The following is a 16,651-nucleotide window of genomic DNA, read 5'->3' as shown; positions in this document are numbered from 1 at the left end:
TAGGGGAATGCATTTCTTAGTCTTTTAACAAGTAGAGTCATGAGATTTAACCTAATCCTAACTTTAATCCTAATCTTTTCAGGATATAAATGAAGGTACCTTATATATAAAATATGTATATTTTTAATAAATTGTTCCGTGTCCTTTTCTATTATCAAAATCGCTCGAGAGTAAAGAGAGCTGTTGGGGTTTCTCTTTGCCCTTTAGGTACAATATGGAGGAAGAGTCACAGATGATATGGACAAGAGACTGCTTAATACTTTCACTCGTATCTGGTTTAGTGATAGCATGTTTGGGGATACTTTTTGTTTCTACAAAGGGTATACCATCCCAAAGGTTAAGATATTACAGGAGTACCATTCCCATATTGACGCTCTTCCACTGGTTGACACACCTGAGGTAACAATATATATATTAAGAGTGCTATGTATTTGTGACTAGATTTCAATTAGGTTTTAGGTAATTAGGTAAAGTTGTAAAGTTAAATATTTTCATTAACTAGGATCAATGAATACTGTATTAAGCACAAAATCATTTGAAGTTGTTAAGGGATTAAGGGACAATGTATTTGAAGAGACATGGCATTCTTATACACAATATATAATCAGAGCACATACTTTTCAATAAATAGCAAGCAACAGATTTTCATTGAATACAACAGGTATTGGGCCTTCATCCAAATGCTGACATCACCTGCCAGACGAACATGGCCAATGAGATTCTAAGCACGATCATTAGCATCCAGCCTAAGGACAGTAGCAGTGGCGGAGATGAGACAAGGGAGTCTACCGCTCTGCGCCTAGCCAATGAGATGCTGGAGAAACTACCTGCTGACTATGTTCCTCATGAAGTAAAACTCACTGAACAGTGCAAAAATATGTGCAGTGTATTGTGTTAGAAAAATTGTTATGAAATATCTATATTGCTTAGAATTAAAACTAATTGTGAAAAGGTTAAGGAAGTAACTGTCTTACAATACATTTTTTATTCAGAAAACAGATACAAATATGAAATCAGAATAAAGATGTGATTTGTTTTTTTATGCTGTCATGTAGGTGAAGAATCATCTGAAGAAAATGGGACTCTTCCAGCCAATGACAATATTTCTGCACCAGGAAATTGACAGAATGCAGCGCATAATAAGCTGTGTGCGAAGCACTCTGTCTGACCTTAAACTTGCCATTGAAGGTACATTTCATCTTCTCATTGACATTCAGATGAGTTTATGGTATCATAAACCTTTAATTTTTGGTTGTTTAAGCCAAGTTTGCCTGTTATCAAAAGGAACTATAATCATGTCTGAGGATCTTCGAGATGCTCTCGACAGCACATATGATGCTCGTGTTCCTAAGATGTGGCAGAGAATTTCATGGCAAGCAGCCACTCTGGGTTTCTGGTTTACGGAGCTTCTTGAAAGGAACCAGCAATTCCACACATGGACTTTTAACAGTCGTCCCCATCAGTTCTGGCTGACAGGATTTTTTAATCCGCAGGTAGGTATAAAAATGTTTGCTCTTAAGCCTCAGTTGGGTGCTTTGTCAAAAATATTGCCAATTATGTTTAGGGAATAATTCCTAAAATTTTCCCATCCCCCAATACCCCCGCCCCACCCCGTTATCTAAGCAAACACACTTGTGAACAGTTCATTACATAATTGTATTTTTCCTGTTTTTAACCATTTTACAGTTCTTTCAGAGTTGTACCACTGTTTAATTCAATTTGTACTTTTGATGTAAGGGTTTCTTAACTGCTATGCGTCAAGAAACAACCCGTATGAACCTGACTAAAGGTTGGGCCCTGGACACTGTTGTGCTACTTAACAATGTTACAAGAATGATGAGGGAAGATGTGACAGGACCACCACCAGGAGATGTAGGAGGCGTTTACATTTATGGACTCTTTCTGGATGGCGCAGGCTGGGACAAGCGGAACAGCAAGATAGCAGAATCCCCTCCAAAGGTAAGTGGAAGATGCAAGAATGTCTAGTTTTCAGAAGTTTACACTGAAAATATATCAAGCTATATTGCAAGGTGTGTATGTTATGTTCTGCCTTTGGATTAGTGTGAAATGGGATAGGTGCAAGTATTAGTCAGGAGTATCTCTGGTAAACTCCATATGAGCAGGAAAACGGCAAACAAAACAAGGACAGTGAACAGGGACCTCTTGAGAAACTTTAGACACCAGAATACATAAACAAGCACATCGAACATGCAGTTGGCAGGGATCTCTCGAGGTGTAGACACACAGGTAGAAAAAAGTACAGTATCAGAGGAGTTTCTGTGGGATTAAAATTGCGAGATGAACAAGGGACAGGTGTGTGCATTAAATCAAAAAGTGGGTGACTGGGAGCAGGGTAGGGACTGTGTGTATATGTTTGTGTCAGTTAGTATGGTCCCTGTACAGTGTAACATGGAGACTGGAAGTGACTACTGTAATTGGACTGTCACATGATATAAATATTTTCATCACCTCTTTGTGTTTGCAGGTTCTCTTTACACCTCTGCCAGTGGTACATGTGTATGCTGTGAACAGTGGCAGTACAGCAGATATCAAGCGACTCCAGGGAATCAGCTTTTACCCCTGTCCAGTGTATAAGAAGCCCAAGCGCACTGATCTCAACTACATCTTCACAATCTCTCTCCGAACCACACAAAACCCAGACCAGTGGACACTGAGGGGGGTGGCCTTACTTTGTGACTATAAATAACAATGTTGTATTACTTGAGACAAGTCTGGGGAGAACACATTACTTCATACTTAACTGAAACACCGTCAACTCAAAATGTCTCCCCAAGACCACTTAAGAATGTCTGTCTGATATAGTACAAAAAATTGCAGGAATCATAAACATGTTGTTTGACACCAATTAGCCCATTAATCTCTTAGACAGTGAAGATTTAATACTTGTTGTTATTGTACTATTGTAAGCCTATTTTCAGTGAATATTGTGGGTTAATTGTGAGACCTGGCTGTCATGGGTTGTGTGTTACAGGTACAACATTAATATAGTTTTATTTAGTTTTAATATAGTTTAATGGAATAGTACATTTTTTGTTTTTTTATTGTTTGAGGTTGTTTTTTGTTGTTGTTTATTTGTTTGCCATCCATCAAGTACATTTTATTTATATAGCAACAACATGTCACAAAGCAGCGTTACAAACGTATGGGTCCAGATCCCTAATGAGCAAGCCAGAAGTGAAGGTTGTCGCGGTATGGCGGGCCCCCTGCTGGTCGCCCCCGTATACAGCAGCAGTTCTCTTGTTGATGTTACGTTGTGTTCATTCCTCAGGTGGGCGGGGCCTATGATCCTCACCACCTGACAGTCACTTGTTTGTCTATATACAGTATGTCTTGTCTTTGTACCAGTTGTATCCTTCATTTGTATTGTCACGCGTTTTTGGTTTGCGCACTTTATGCATTAAAACCTCCTTTTTCTCTGAGACTTGGCGTGACCGCTTCCATTTCTCTACATCTGATTATGAAAGTAAATCAGCTTAGCAATATAACATAAAGGGACGAGGCATGACGACAAAGCTAAAGAAACTAAGATAAACTAGATATTTGTGGGAACTAAACAGAAAACCACAATCATATGAATGTACAGGCAAATAACATGAAACCATGCAACCTAAACAAGCAGACTACACACACAGACTCAAATAAATTAACCAAAAGACAGAAACCGAGAAAGAACAGAACAAACCAAACGACACCAAAACCAAGAAACGTACCGGGTGATAGAATAACACATACAACCAGGAATAGAGCAACGTAATGAACCACAAAGAAAGACCGAAAACAAGAGATATAAATAGGAGGAACCAACCGTGACAGTGTGTCCTAGATCACTGAAACAAAAGTAAAGAATAAAAAACAAAGCTGCATTTCTGTTGTGGGACTATTGTCCTGCAGTGGTGCAGTCTGGTTATGCAGCTGTCAGAGAATGGATTAATGAAGCTTTTGGACAGAAACAGTTTATAGGCCGGTTTAAAGCCAACCTTGCTGCCCGTCTGTGTGCACCCCAAGAAAGTCTGGAAGTGTATTCTGCGGTCGTTAGCAGGCTGGTTCAACAGGCATTCCCAGAGTATGGTGAAGTGGCGCAAAGAGAGGAAACTTGGCACTTTTTGCCAGGACTGGACCCAGCATTAAAAGCTAAATACAATGAGCAGGGGGCTACTGACTTGGAGGAGGCTCTGATAATACCAGGACATTGTGAGAATGCCAGAGAAACCCTCAAAGCAGAAAGTGTGGGTATGCACTCCCAACAGTTTCTTTCATGGAGAGAAGGCGGCTGTGCAGTCAGTACAGAGTACGGTCTGAGGAAAGCTTTTGACGTACTTACTGAGGAAATGTATGCAATGAGAATGGAATTGAATGAGATGCATGAGGAGAATAGGAGGCTGCGGGCTGCGTCATTGGGAGAAGAAAAAAAGGGGGTGTGATTTTCATTCACCTACTAGTTCCCACTGTGGCTGTACTTGTGGTGAGCTTGGATGCCAGTCTAGGGGACAAAATGAAGCTCAGAGAGGTCACACACCTGATCGCACACCTTCACGTGGAAACAGCTACAGGCATTATGAACAACAACATCAACCAGTCTATTCCTCATTTCTTAAGACAGCAGTATGACGAAGCCCCAGCCTAGGAGTGGGTCTTTGCTGTGAGGATGAACAGCGAAGGCGTAGCATGCGTTTCCTGTCACCACAGCCTGCCCACAGAACCGCTCAGTAGGGAAATGGGATGTAGTTGATGTTAGGGCCCGGACACCACCCAAGAGATTCCGACATATAATGGTGACATAGACAGCAGTGGGGTGAGCAATAAGAACCCCACTTCATTTGTCAGAGGAGTGGTGCAAGGCACAGAAGTGTCAATGCTCATGGATTCAGGGGCGTCAGTTTCACTTATTAGTGCAGATTTTCATATGTCGGTTCCAGCCCTGTGCAGTCTGCCTTTGACCAAAGCCTTTATATATTCACATGCTGGAAATGGACAAATGCTGGACACACTTGGCACTTTAATAGTGACCTTTAGGTTTCTCCTGACAAATGGCTACATTGACACCTCTGTGCAGAAGGGGGATTCCTGGAGTGCCTGGCTGTCTGGAGCACACAGGAGTGGTGACACAGCTCATCAGGGAGGCACGTGAAGGAAAGGGAGACCTGACGGTACTGTGGCTGGATCTAGCCAATGCGTACAGCTCCATAGCGCATAAGCTTGTTGAGCTTTCACTCCTGCGGCATCATGTTCCCAGCAAAGTCACAGGATTATCCTGGATTACTACAACTATTTCAGGATAAGAGCCACTGTGGGGTCAGGAACATCAGACTGGCATCGACCGGAGAAAGGCATAATAACCGGCTGCACAATCTCTGTCATTTTGTTTGCCCTCGCTGTGAACATGATAGTCAAGTCTGCAGAGGTGGAGTGTAGGGAACAAAATCAGGAGTACGTCAGCCCCCTGTAAGAGCCTTCATGGACGATCTGACTGTCACCACTACATCTGTCCCAGGCAGCAGATGGATCCTTCAAGGCCTAGAGAAACTCATCACATGGGCAAGGATGAAATCTAGGTCTCTAGTTCTCAAGAGGGGAAAAGTGACGGAGTATGGTGATGAAATGAGTTTCATTTCACTTTGGCCGGAACCAACATCCCATCCATCACAGAGCAGCCAGTTAAGAGCCTGGGGAAATACTTTGACTGTAGCCTCAAAGACTCCACATCAATCCTCAGAACCAACAAAGAGCTGGAGGACTGGCTGGGGCGCATTGATACATCAGGCCTACCAGGGATTTATCAGCATTCCATCTTGCCCCAGATCCTGTGGCCGCTGGCCGTATACGGTGCCCATTACAACAATCGAGGCCATAGAGAGGAAGATAAGCAGCTTCCTGTGAAGATGGCTTGGCCTCGCAATCTGAGCAGTTCTGCCCTGTATGGCTGCAGTACCATCTTGCAGCTCCCATTCAGTGGACTCACTGAAGAATTCAAGGTGTCCAGAACACGGGAAATCCTGCAGTACAGGGAGTTCAGGGATGAGAAGGTGGCATCTGCTGGTAACCAGGTACGAACAGGAAGAAAATGGAGAACAGACAAAGCTCTGGAGATGGCGGAATCGCGGCTGAGGCAGAAAGCCTTGGTGGGGTCCATAGCCACAGGGCGTGCAGGTGTGGGCTACTTCCCGGCAACCAGGGCAGATAAGGCCCAGGGTAAAGAACAACAGCGCCTTATTCAGGAGGAGGTGCGGCCAGGTTTGGAGGAATAGCAGACAAGCAGGATGGTGGGAATGGGGCAACAAGGTGCATGGACTAAGTGGGAGAATGTTCTGCAACGGAAGGTCACCTGGTCCAACATCTGGAGAGTAGACGTTCATAACATTAGGTTTTTAGTTCAGGCCGTATATGACGTCCTACCTAGCCCAAGTAACCTCTACGTCTGGGGAAAATCCGAAACACCATCCTTTCTCCAGTCTCCAGGATGGGGATCCTTGGAACACCTCCTCAGCAGCTGCCCAAAAACCCTGGGAGAAGGGCACTATCGCTGGCGCCACGACCAGGTCTTTAAGGCAGTTGCTGACAACATAGCTGCAGCCATCAGCACCATCAAGAGCCACGGCAGGGTGCAGACTATCAAGTTCCACAGAGTGGCAGAGAAGCCCAACAAACAACCACGGGCGAGGTCAGGTCTCTTCACCACCACAGCTGACTGGCAACTGCAAGTAGATCTAGGCAAACAACTAAAGTTTCCTGCAAGGATAACATCTACGCGGATCTACAACCGGATATGATCATTTTGTCAGAATGGAACTCACCGTTTCCTGGGAAGATGTATGGAGGAGGCCAACGAAAGGAAATGGGCCAAGTACCAGGAACTGGTGGATGAGTGCAAGAGGCAGGGCTGGAAAACTTTCTGTGAACCTCTGGAGGTGGGCTGCCAAGGTTTTGCAGGGCAGTCCCTCTGCAAAGTTCTCTCAGTGCTGGGCCTTACAGAGGAGGGGAAGTGAAAGGCCATCAGAACCGCAACTGAAGTCGCTGAGACAGCCACAGACAGGTGGCTATGGAATAAGAGGGCAGATCCATGGGCGAGCGCTGCTGGGACACAGGCCGGAGACTGATCACCTCCGGTCGGGTCGCCTGGGGATGTCTGATGTTGAAAGACCCGAAACACCCAATGACTCCAGGTTACATCACTGATGATGTGTCCCGGCGCATCTGTGAGATGTATCTTACAACTCTTCATTATTCATTATTTTTGCAAAATAAAAAATATATATGCATCATATTGATAATATATAAAATTTTAAATTTCATGTGTGTGTTTTTTCGGGTTTTTTTTTTTTTTTTTTGCAAAATCAAAAGTCAACTAAAATCCAAGATTCAATATTGCCCCAAGCTTTATTTTATTCACATGTGTTAAAAGATTAGTAGATTCACATATGTGTAGCAAATTGCAGTAATTTCAGTATTGGACAAGAACGAGTTGAAAATACTGTAGGCTGGTACTGATATTTTGCCCTATGGATACTGGTACTGAAAACTGTGTGGTAGGCTATTCTTAGATGTCTGAGTTAAATGTTAAATGAAAGCTATAACGATAGTTCTTAAAATGTTCTCTGCCTTCTCTCATCTTCTAAAAACTGATTAAAAAGTGTTAATCTCTGGTGGTTACACATTCACATGCTTTGATTTTGTCGCATACCAGAAACTGTACTGCATACTAATACGAGGACCAGTATCCAGTATCCAGTATTAGTTATTTTCATTTACTACAAGTAACATTTTAAGTCTAAGAACAAAAATTATATACTTTGTGATACGACATATGTTTATGTTTTGGGCCACTATTTTCATATATTATATTGTTGTGCCAACAAAAAAATTTTTTATTCCCATAACAATTCTGAACTTGGATTATTACAGTGCAGTTCAGGCCACTGATGGTGGGGAAACGGGCCACTTTGGGCCCCTTAATACCAGCTGAGCATTGTTTGTGTGTCACAGCCTACCTGCAGACCATGCCCATTCCTTTATGATCACATCTTCTGGTAGGTACTTACAGCAGAATAGCACACAATGTCACAAAGTAGAAATCATCTCAAACTGGTTCCTAGAACATGACAATGAGTTCATTGTACTCAAATGGCCTCCACAGTCAGCAGATCTCAATCCATCAAAGCACCTTTGGGATATGTTGGAATGGTACATTCGCATCACGGACATCCAGTCGACAAAACTGCAGCAGCTGTGTGATGCCATCATGTCAATATGGGTCTGAGGAATGTTTTCAGCACCTTGTTAAATATATGCCATGAGCAATTAAAGAATTTTGAAATCAAAAGATGGTCCAACTAAAGGTGTACCTAATAACGTGGCCAATGTGCAAATATGTATCATGTATGTATGTTTATTTTTTATTTAAACTTCTCAGAGACCAGCTGATTGAGTTTAGTTTATTTAAAAGGGCTATCATTGGTTTTCAATTGATTGTTTGTACTTTAGTAGCACAGAGAACAAAACACGCAAAAATGTTACATGCAAAACAATGAATACAATTCAATACTGGAGTATGTTACATATAATCTAATATTGTTGAAAACATCCACAGTGCATTCATTCTCTCTTCACTTTACTTATTAAACATCCATTTTCCATTTCAAGAGTCCATTTCAAATGTTAAAAAAGATAACATTCTGTGTTTATATGGTACGTATTAATTCCATCAGTTATGAGAAAAACTATCCGTGAAGCCACTTTTAGATGACTTCTCCAAACTTCTTTACATTACAGTTCAGCCTGGCCTGTGTTCTCCAGATCAATTTTTAGCCTTCTTACGTCCTATAGAATGTTTCCCAAAAGCTACCAAATCTGCAAACATTCATTTGAACAGATTGGTTTGTTGCTTAGGAAAGTTGCTTCATATCAAACATTGGCACCTCTGTTTCTTCTGATTTTCCCTCCTCTGTTCCTTCCTTCTTCAATGTGGGTTCTGTGTAAGCCACATCTGGACTAGTTTTGCGGCCCTTGGGTGGTGGAATTGGCACTGCACCTTCTGTGGTCCCCTCGGCTCCCTCTTGACCCTCAGCCACAGTTCTCTCCTTCTTCAGGTTGAGCTTTGCTGGAACATTCTTGGTGATGGTTTCTTTGAGCCTCTCACCAGACTGTTTTAGGCGTTCTCCTGACTGGCGAATCTTCTCACGCCGCTCAGCCGTCACAATGCGCTCACCCAGCTTGTTGACCTTAGTGCCCAGGCTCTCCTTGGTCTTGGTCATGTTCTCACGAGAAAAGGCATGCTTCAGACTCTCAATGCGCTTCAGGCCGGTCTTCTTGAACTTGGCAGCAGTGGAGTCAGCTTCCTCAACGACCATATATTCCTCATCTGAGTCAGGAATTGGGGTATCTGGCACATCTGGAGTAATGGAAGCATCTCCACCTGCTGCTCCTTTAGGGGAGCCCTTTGGGGCTGGAACAGCCGGGACCTCATTTTCACCCTGCAGAAAGAAAATGTATTTAACTTCACAGTTTGCTCTTGATAAATTAAACATGCACATGATGTGTGTGGTGTCTCTTAAATGGATTTGTCATGAATATTTTATTACAAGGAATTTTCAAGAAATTTTAAGGAAGTTTCTTAAAAACTTTCTTAAAATTCCTTTAAAAAAAAAGCTAGAATCTTTCTCATTATTTTCATTCTGAGTTTCAGAACACACAAACTTCACTGTGTTCAATGTGTTTTTGTTTATCTAAAAATTAAGCTAATTGTGGTTGGTCTGAAACGGAATAAATAGCTGTAGCTGTAGTAAATGTATTTTTTATGCAGAGGTACATTGCACTGTTGGATCAATCCTAAATTGCATTAGTGTAAAACTTTGCAGTACTTTTTTCATCATCATCTTAACTTCGTTGATAATTATCACAGACTCTTCTCACAAAAGGAACACAAACATTAAAATTTAAAATGAACACAATTCAACTCAATATTAATTATTCATACGTCTTCAAAGCACTTCCAACATTGCTCTTCAATGGGCTTCATATTACTGACAGGCATTTTGCTTAAGGCACATAAACAATAGTTTTCAGAGTAAGTCTAGAAAGAAGTAGTATTCAAATAACTGTAGGATATCTTCAATGATAGTACCCTATTATACAAGCTCAAAGACTGTAGAAGCAGCACTTCCATAGATGATATACAAAACACTAAAACAATTAAGTAAAATGAAATGTAACTTATCTTCAGAAATGTAATACAGTATGTCCATACACCGCCCAGTGGCCTCTGGAGCAATGTACAAGACCACTAACAACTCCAGGAAAAGGCTCATATACTCCTTTTGTAAATATAAAATGAACGCCAAGCATTCTCTTACTAAACAAAAACATCTAAATTATTGCTATAACAAAAAAAATAAAAATAAAAAAATTACTGGTGCCTGCATCAAATCTGTCATTTGCAGTTATTTAGAGTAGCATTAAAAAAACTCATCTTACTGTCTTGTATGACCATAGAATCAAACCTTGCCAGCCAGCTGGAATTCAGTCAAGTGTTGAATGACTTTAAGGTACCTGTGAGCACCAAGGGCTATCCTAGCATTCTGTACTGGGCCACCTGCCATTGTGTCTCAACACTGAGCATGAGGGGGGTCATTGTAGTATTGCCATATTGTGCAGATGTTGCAAATTGGATAGCTGCTATCAGTCCTTTCTCCTCTAGAAAGTAGCATGAAATAGGTGAAGCCTATTTCTCAAACTCTTTCATTTCAATGGAAAAGTAATGAAGCAATGCTAAACTTCCAAAACAAAAGTTGGAATACATTTTATTGACTTATCAAATATCCTCTGCGATCTATAACAAAAGTCTACATCCATGCTTTTCATCATTCTTTTTCATTATATGGTTTGTTTTACATTATATTTCTATTTTGTGTTGAGCTCTTTAGTATTGCTTTATGTTGGTTTGTGCCATGGGGTTTTGGTTTAGAGTGGGGGTTGCTGCTCCATTTGTCCATCTATTTTCTTTCTCTAAAATAAAACATTCAATCCAAATAAAAAATAATAACATGGGACAATCTGGTGCAACTCTGGTGCACATGATCCTGAGATCACCATATACCCCTCCAAGCATCCGGCATATAAAGCCCCTCAGCATTGCCAACCAAAGCTAATCATCCAACATTAGTGCCTGACCTCACTATTGCAGTCCTGGTTGAATGTAACTAGATCCTCACTGCAATGTTCCAGCATCTAGAGTAAAGCCTTCCCAGAAGAGTAAAGCCTGTTAGAACAAAAAAGGTGACAAACTGCTAATCTATAATATAGAACTGAATAGCTGACACAAAAACAAAGTATCAGGGAAAAGTGAGGCCACTGAAAATTACCAGTTGATCTGCCAAATGATGACAGGATGAAGACATACTGCTTTTTTGTGCAAATATATCTGTTTTGAAAGGATGGAGCTGTACATATGTGTTTAACTAGGCATTTAATGCTTTTTTTAAATATGCATGTTCTTGTTGTTTTTGCTTATTTATAGCTTCAAAAATGATCAACTACTCTTTAGCCATATATTATTAGCTAGCTAATAATAGATAATCATGATTATTAAATAATAGATAATAGATAATCGTGATTATCTATAAATTATAGAGGTTATTACATGACAATTCTACACATGCTAGCTCAAAAGGCAAACTTCGCTGACAGTTTTGATTTTGCTTATGCATCAAGCAGATAAAATAATCCTGAAAATCTTAGTTGGCTAACATTAACTAGCTGGCTCAGAAGCTAATCTTGGGTGTATTGCCAACATAAAGAGTAGAAAAAAATTGGATCTTCAACATGATACTTATGATAATTTATTGTTGTGTATACCAAAATGATGACCCATAAAATTATTGCATCAGTCAACATCCAGTTTGATATTACAGATCAGTTGGACAAACTACAAACTAAAAGAAGCACAGGATTAGCAGGTGTCTGTTGAAGTGATTTTAGAATTAACATTTAGCATTATCCATTTTTTGACAGAGGGAGTATTGTTTCTGTGGTACCTATTTCAGATACAAGATGACAATTTATTATAACCATTAAAATGAGCAGTGAGCACATTACTCGTGGAATATTTTACATGACACATGATTTACAAGCCTGTAAAAAACTTGTGAGTATGTGGTCATGTTACATTTTCATAAATAAATTAACCCAGCCTCAAAGCATAACCGTATTTCCTGTAAAAACATTTTGGTAATGGCTGGTATGCTGTGCTAGCACACAGCCACCAGAGGGAAGCAACGAGTCAGAAAGTAATCAGGGCACATTAGACTCATAAGCAGCTAAACAAAGCACAGTTTTTGAGAAGTCTTGGAGAATGTTACATGTCTGGGGGAAGAAACCTTCAATCCTTTCAGTTATCTTAGTGTCTGTCTTCCTTGTCCTATTAACAATCTCATCTTTTTGGTGGGTCAGTGGTTTCAGTCAAGACCTCTAGCACAGACTGAGGTTTGAGTTCTGGATGTGGCTAGCAGTGACGTTCTTCCCTTTAGGCACTTTGTGGTGTTGTGGACATGAGTGGGGGTTGGTCTGCCTGTAAACCCATCCCATCTGTGAGCCACCTGTCCCTTTCATGTCCACACCTCACTGTTTCTCCAGTGGGCTGCGGAGTGCTCTCCTGTGTTCCTGGTTTGTTCAGTTGTTTGCCCTAGTTTGGTAATAATTCTGGTGGTTAGCTCACTTGTACTTCCCTTTTTAAACTCTTTTTGATGCTCCACCTAATCAGCATTTGGATTGTGCTAGGAGGGTTTCTTTCTAGTGAGTAGAAACTAGGGCACAGCCTGCACAGTTTACCCCTGATCACCCTTCTGCCCTGTTACACATTAAAAAGAGAAATGGTGTTCATTTAGGAAAAGTGTATTGGTACATATTCTGTACATATTCTCTTTCTTAAGTCTGAATAACCTTGACTGGTATTGTGATGGGTAAGACAACAGTAATTGTGACTAAAATAATGTATTATGAGTCATAGATATCATTTCCCAAATGCACTGCTCTTATATAGTTATATATGGTGGCCCTGAAAGCCCATCATGCTGCAAGTGAAAATATTAAAATATTTTAATTTAAAAATAAGTATTAAAATGACAACACATGCTACATTTCGGAAATGGAAGTGGCCCACAACACAACGGAAGTGTTTCTGGACTAATTATTTTACGCAGGGACTCTAATTTTTAAAAATCCCATTTAACACAACTTAGTTTATATCTAAATAGCTAGCTAGGGGACCTAATTAATAAAGCTATTCAAATGTAGCTAGCTAGCTACATTTAAAATGCTTTACTACTTAAATTCCATTCAACTTAATGAAAAACTATATAACACAACTGTTGTTTATGGCTAAAAACCTAGAGTCCCTGCGTAAAATAATTTGTCCACAAGTACTTCCATTGTGATGTGGGACACTTCCATGTTGTGTTGTGGTTGGAGCGTTTCTGAATTTGCCACGTGTTTCCAAAATGTGATGTCATTTTGATGAATTTGCTTTGCTTATTTGCAGCACTTTTTTCGCTTGCAGTGCCATAAACTTTCAGGGCCATAAACTTTCAGGGCCACCATAGTTATATCTATGCTGCCTGCCATGGGCGTGGTAGTGGGAGGAAAAGTGGACCTGATTACCCAGGGCCCGAGTAGGGAGAGGGGCCCATTTTGCTCATGTGCCTCGTTTACTGGCATTTATAGGGGCCCACTGACATTAAGAGTGTACAGGGCTCAGAATTTGCTGCAACGATCAAATCAAATCAAATCAAAGTTTATTTGTATAGCGCTTTTAACAACTCAAGTTGTCGCAAAGCAGCTTTACAGGGTTTACAAGGTTAACAATACTATGGGTCCAGAACCCTAACGATCCTGCTGCCTGCATACAGATTATTATTATTATGTGAGCAATTAAGTTGCTACCGTGAAAAATTTGGTTTACCTTTCTTAACTATTTTATCATTTGAATTCCATAACATTTCCAGAGGTTTTTCCTTCTATTAAGGGATTGCCTTACCTGCATGGCAGATTAATGTGCAGTCCCATCATGCAGCACTCTGACATTTTTTTATCATGAATGCATAAAAGAGAAAACAAAAGTGAGCCAGACCGAAGGAGAAATGTGAGAAATATGAAATATATGAAAAATATTTATTAACTAGGACAGTGAATCTATGCTTTTCACCTTTCCTTTTAGGGACTTAAAAATAAGCATAAAAGTAGAGTGGTTTAAAAAATAGTGTTCAGCTAAGCTGTGCACTCTTGTTGCACCCTCACTAATAATAGCACATTGTATTTTAATGATAGTTCATGCATTTGTACTTGCATGGATGCGTCAGCACCCTTTAGGTATGAATGAGCATTGATAAATAAAAAATTATAAAATAAATGTTGTAAAGTGACATCAAAAATTTTAGATGATTGCCACCAAGAAATTTACCACAGTTTCTCAATGTAGAGGGAAGTGTTCCTTGTGAGGCTCTGCATTTATTACTTTTTAATGACAAAGTCTTAGTGTAATTAACAGTGTCACTGCTTGTTGGAATGCAGAACATTAGCATACAAGTAACTGTAAGTTCTACTGATAGACTCATATTGATCAGTAATTACAGAGTTTCAGTTGTTGCTGCACACAACGACTCAGCTCATGCTCTACTGGTAACAGACACTGTATCAAAGTAGTCAGTAGTACTATATTAGGACATGTGTGTTCACAGAGTAACTCTCAGAATAACCCTAGTCAGCTGTTGCATGCAAGAGGCAGTGCCTAACAGAACAGCTAATGCTGGAAGAGCTATGAATACCATTAAAACAAGAGAAGTGTGTTTCTGAGATAAAAATTAGGTTAAAGTTGGAAAAATGCCAACTGGATTGTTACTGAGAAACAATCTGCTAAATGTGTCTGTTAATTAAAGCTTCTATTATTGTACATCAATCATAAACCCCACTGTCCTACCATATTATCTTTTTACTGGTGTTTAGTTGAATAAATTTTGTTTTCACCTATTTGTAGGAGCGTCGTATATGTTCCAACTGTTGAATATTTACATATTGTAACCAGCTTGTTTTAGTTGGTTAAAGTCACTAAAAGCCAGAGTACCCTAACAATTCCATTTTGCCTTGAATCTGTAAACATTATCTGTATTTTAGACTTTGAAAATCTATTAATTTCAACTCATTTGATTTCACAATCTTTTGGTAGTCTGTTTATTGCTGGATTCCACTTCTCAGAGTGAACAATTAGCCTTCTGTCATACAGCTGTTTGGAACTGGGATCATTTTAGTGGTAGACTGAACTAGTGGCACACCAGCTGTACCTCACTGGCCTTAATCATTCGTTAGAATACAGAAGTTAAAACCAGCACTATGGAACTAGATCAAGGCCTAAAGAAATGGGCTTTGCATTTCCCGGTAGCCAGATAAACCAAAGTCACATGGAGACATAAATGGCCTTTAAAGTTTGAATGTGTAGAATGGGACATAAACCACAAACATAAAGTCTTTGCAAATGAACTAAAACACATATAAAATCTCCCCAAAAAACACATTTAATAAAAATAGATATAAAGTCTCCCCAAAAGATGTAATCAATCAAATCTTTCTTCTTTCAGTGCATTTCAAGGTATAGCTTTAAAACCACAATTAAAACAATAATTCAGGCAAATAAAAACAATGTATATTTTGCCTGGTAGGACTTACCTGGTAGATTACGACACGGAACTTGTTCTTGCGTAACAGCTCACCCTGGGTCTCTTCTACCTTTTTGACACGAAGGTTTTGCTTTTCTAGACGGACACGCACGTCCTTGATGTGGCAGCTGACATTCCTTGTTTTCTCTAATAGCTTTTCCACAGTACTACTGGTGGTGCTGTGCTCCTTGGTCAGCTTTGCTACATCTGCCTGGATGCACTTCACATTGTTCTCAAACTCCAGTTGCCTCTCTTCTATACGCTGCTGGCATGCTTGTACGTTGTCAATGATCCCGGCAACACGTTCCAGCAGGGAGAGGATGTTCAAGGCATTAGGATCATCCGCAGCCACAACAGATCCCAGTTTGTCTGCCATCCCTGTCCTTGCTGAAATCAAGACTCAGGCCCTACCTTGTGGAGTAGAGACCAGAAATGAGTTTCTTAGGGTTGATGGCAGGGTGCTAGATGCTGGATTGGGGCAGGCCACTGCCTTTTACAGCCAGGACAGGGTTGTACAGGGTTTTACTCTTTGTTAGGTGAACTCTTACTCTCGCCCTCTGGAGCTTCACTGGACTGTGGAAATGAAGATGATAAAAACCCCACCCTACGGGGAACTCGGGGGTTCAAAGGCCAGACAGTAACCACTCGAGCAACTAAAAAGAGGCTGCGTGTATAGAGGGAAGCGAGGGGCTCCAACCCAATGGTGTTTGATTTATAAATATCCCCGGTAAGGTGACACCTTCACATTTTAAGATCTGAATATAGTCAAACCAGTCTCTGCCACTACAGAGTTGCTTTTCCATTATGTGTGCCTTTTACTCATGTGCATAACCTCATGAAAACATTACTGCATTACTACAGGTGCTTTAATTTTGTCCACACTTATGATGCCAACAAAACATCCATAAATAATGAACCAGTGTTTTTTTTTTAAA

The 16,651-nt window shown here is 40.4% G+C and overlaps 2 protein-coding genes across 2 annotated transcripts in view; one reads left to right on the top strand and one right to left on the bottom strand.

The window, feature by feature from the left end:
• dnah5l (dynein, axonemal, heavy chain 5 like) overlaps positions 1-3,433 on the top strand; it is a 94,406-nt gene extending 90,973 nt beyond the window's left edge. Inside the window, exons 74-79 of the mRNA XM_076970508.1 lie at positions 212-399; positions 662-850; positions 1,056-1,188; positions 1,285-1,493; positions 1,738-1,959; positions 2,486-3,433. Of these exons, the coding sequence (XP_076826623.1) occupies positions 212-399; positions 662-850; positions 1,056-1,188; positions 1,285-1,493; positions 1,738-1,959; positions 2,486-2,707 (1,163 nt within the window). The 3' untranslated portion in view covers positions 2,708-3,433. The remainder of the gene's footprint in view (positions 1-211; positions 400-661; positions 851-1,055; positions 1,189-1,284; positions 1,494-1,737; positions 1,960-2,485) is intronic.
• Positions 3,434-8,436: 5,003 nt separating this feature from the next.
• On the bottom strand, positions 8,437-16,373 carry cavin4b (caveolae associated protein 4b). Its single transcript, XM_076971072.1, has 2 exons — positions 15,727-16,373; positions 8,437-9,488 (listed from the first exon to the last, which is right to left on the bottom strand). The coding sequence occupies exons 1-2, from the start codon at positions 16,090-16,092 to the stop codon at positions 8,901-8,903; spliced, it is 954 nt and encodes a 317-aa protein (XP_076827187.1). The 5' UTR covers positions 16,093-16,373; the 3' UTR covers positions 8,437-8,900.
• Positions 16,374-16,651: the final 278 nt, after the last annotated feature.

The sequence above is a fragment of the Brachyhypopomus gauderio genome, chromosome 13 (genome assembly GCF_052324685.1).
Source record: "Brachyhypopomus gauderio isolate BG-103 chromosome 13, BGAUD_0.2, whole genome shotgun sequence".
Taxonomy (NCBI): Eukaryota; Metazoa; Chordata; class Actinopteri; order Gymnotiformes; family Hypopomidae; genus Brachyhypopomus; species Brachyhypopomus gauderio.
Note: the sequence above shows the minus strand (reverse complement) of the source record. Positions and strands in the feature narration are given on the sequence as shown.

Bases quoted from the DNA above. Each gene is read 5' to 3' on its own strand.
- cavin4b (XM_076971072.1), bottom strand. From the start codon at position 16,092: ATGGCAGACAAACTGGGATCTGTTGTGGCTGCGGATGATCCTAATGCC. The intron at 9,489-15,726 runs GTAAGTCCTACC...TTCTTTCTGCAG, and splicing joins TCCGTGTCGTAATCTACCAG to GGTGAAAATGAGGTCCCGGC.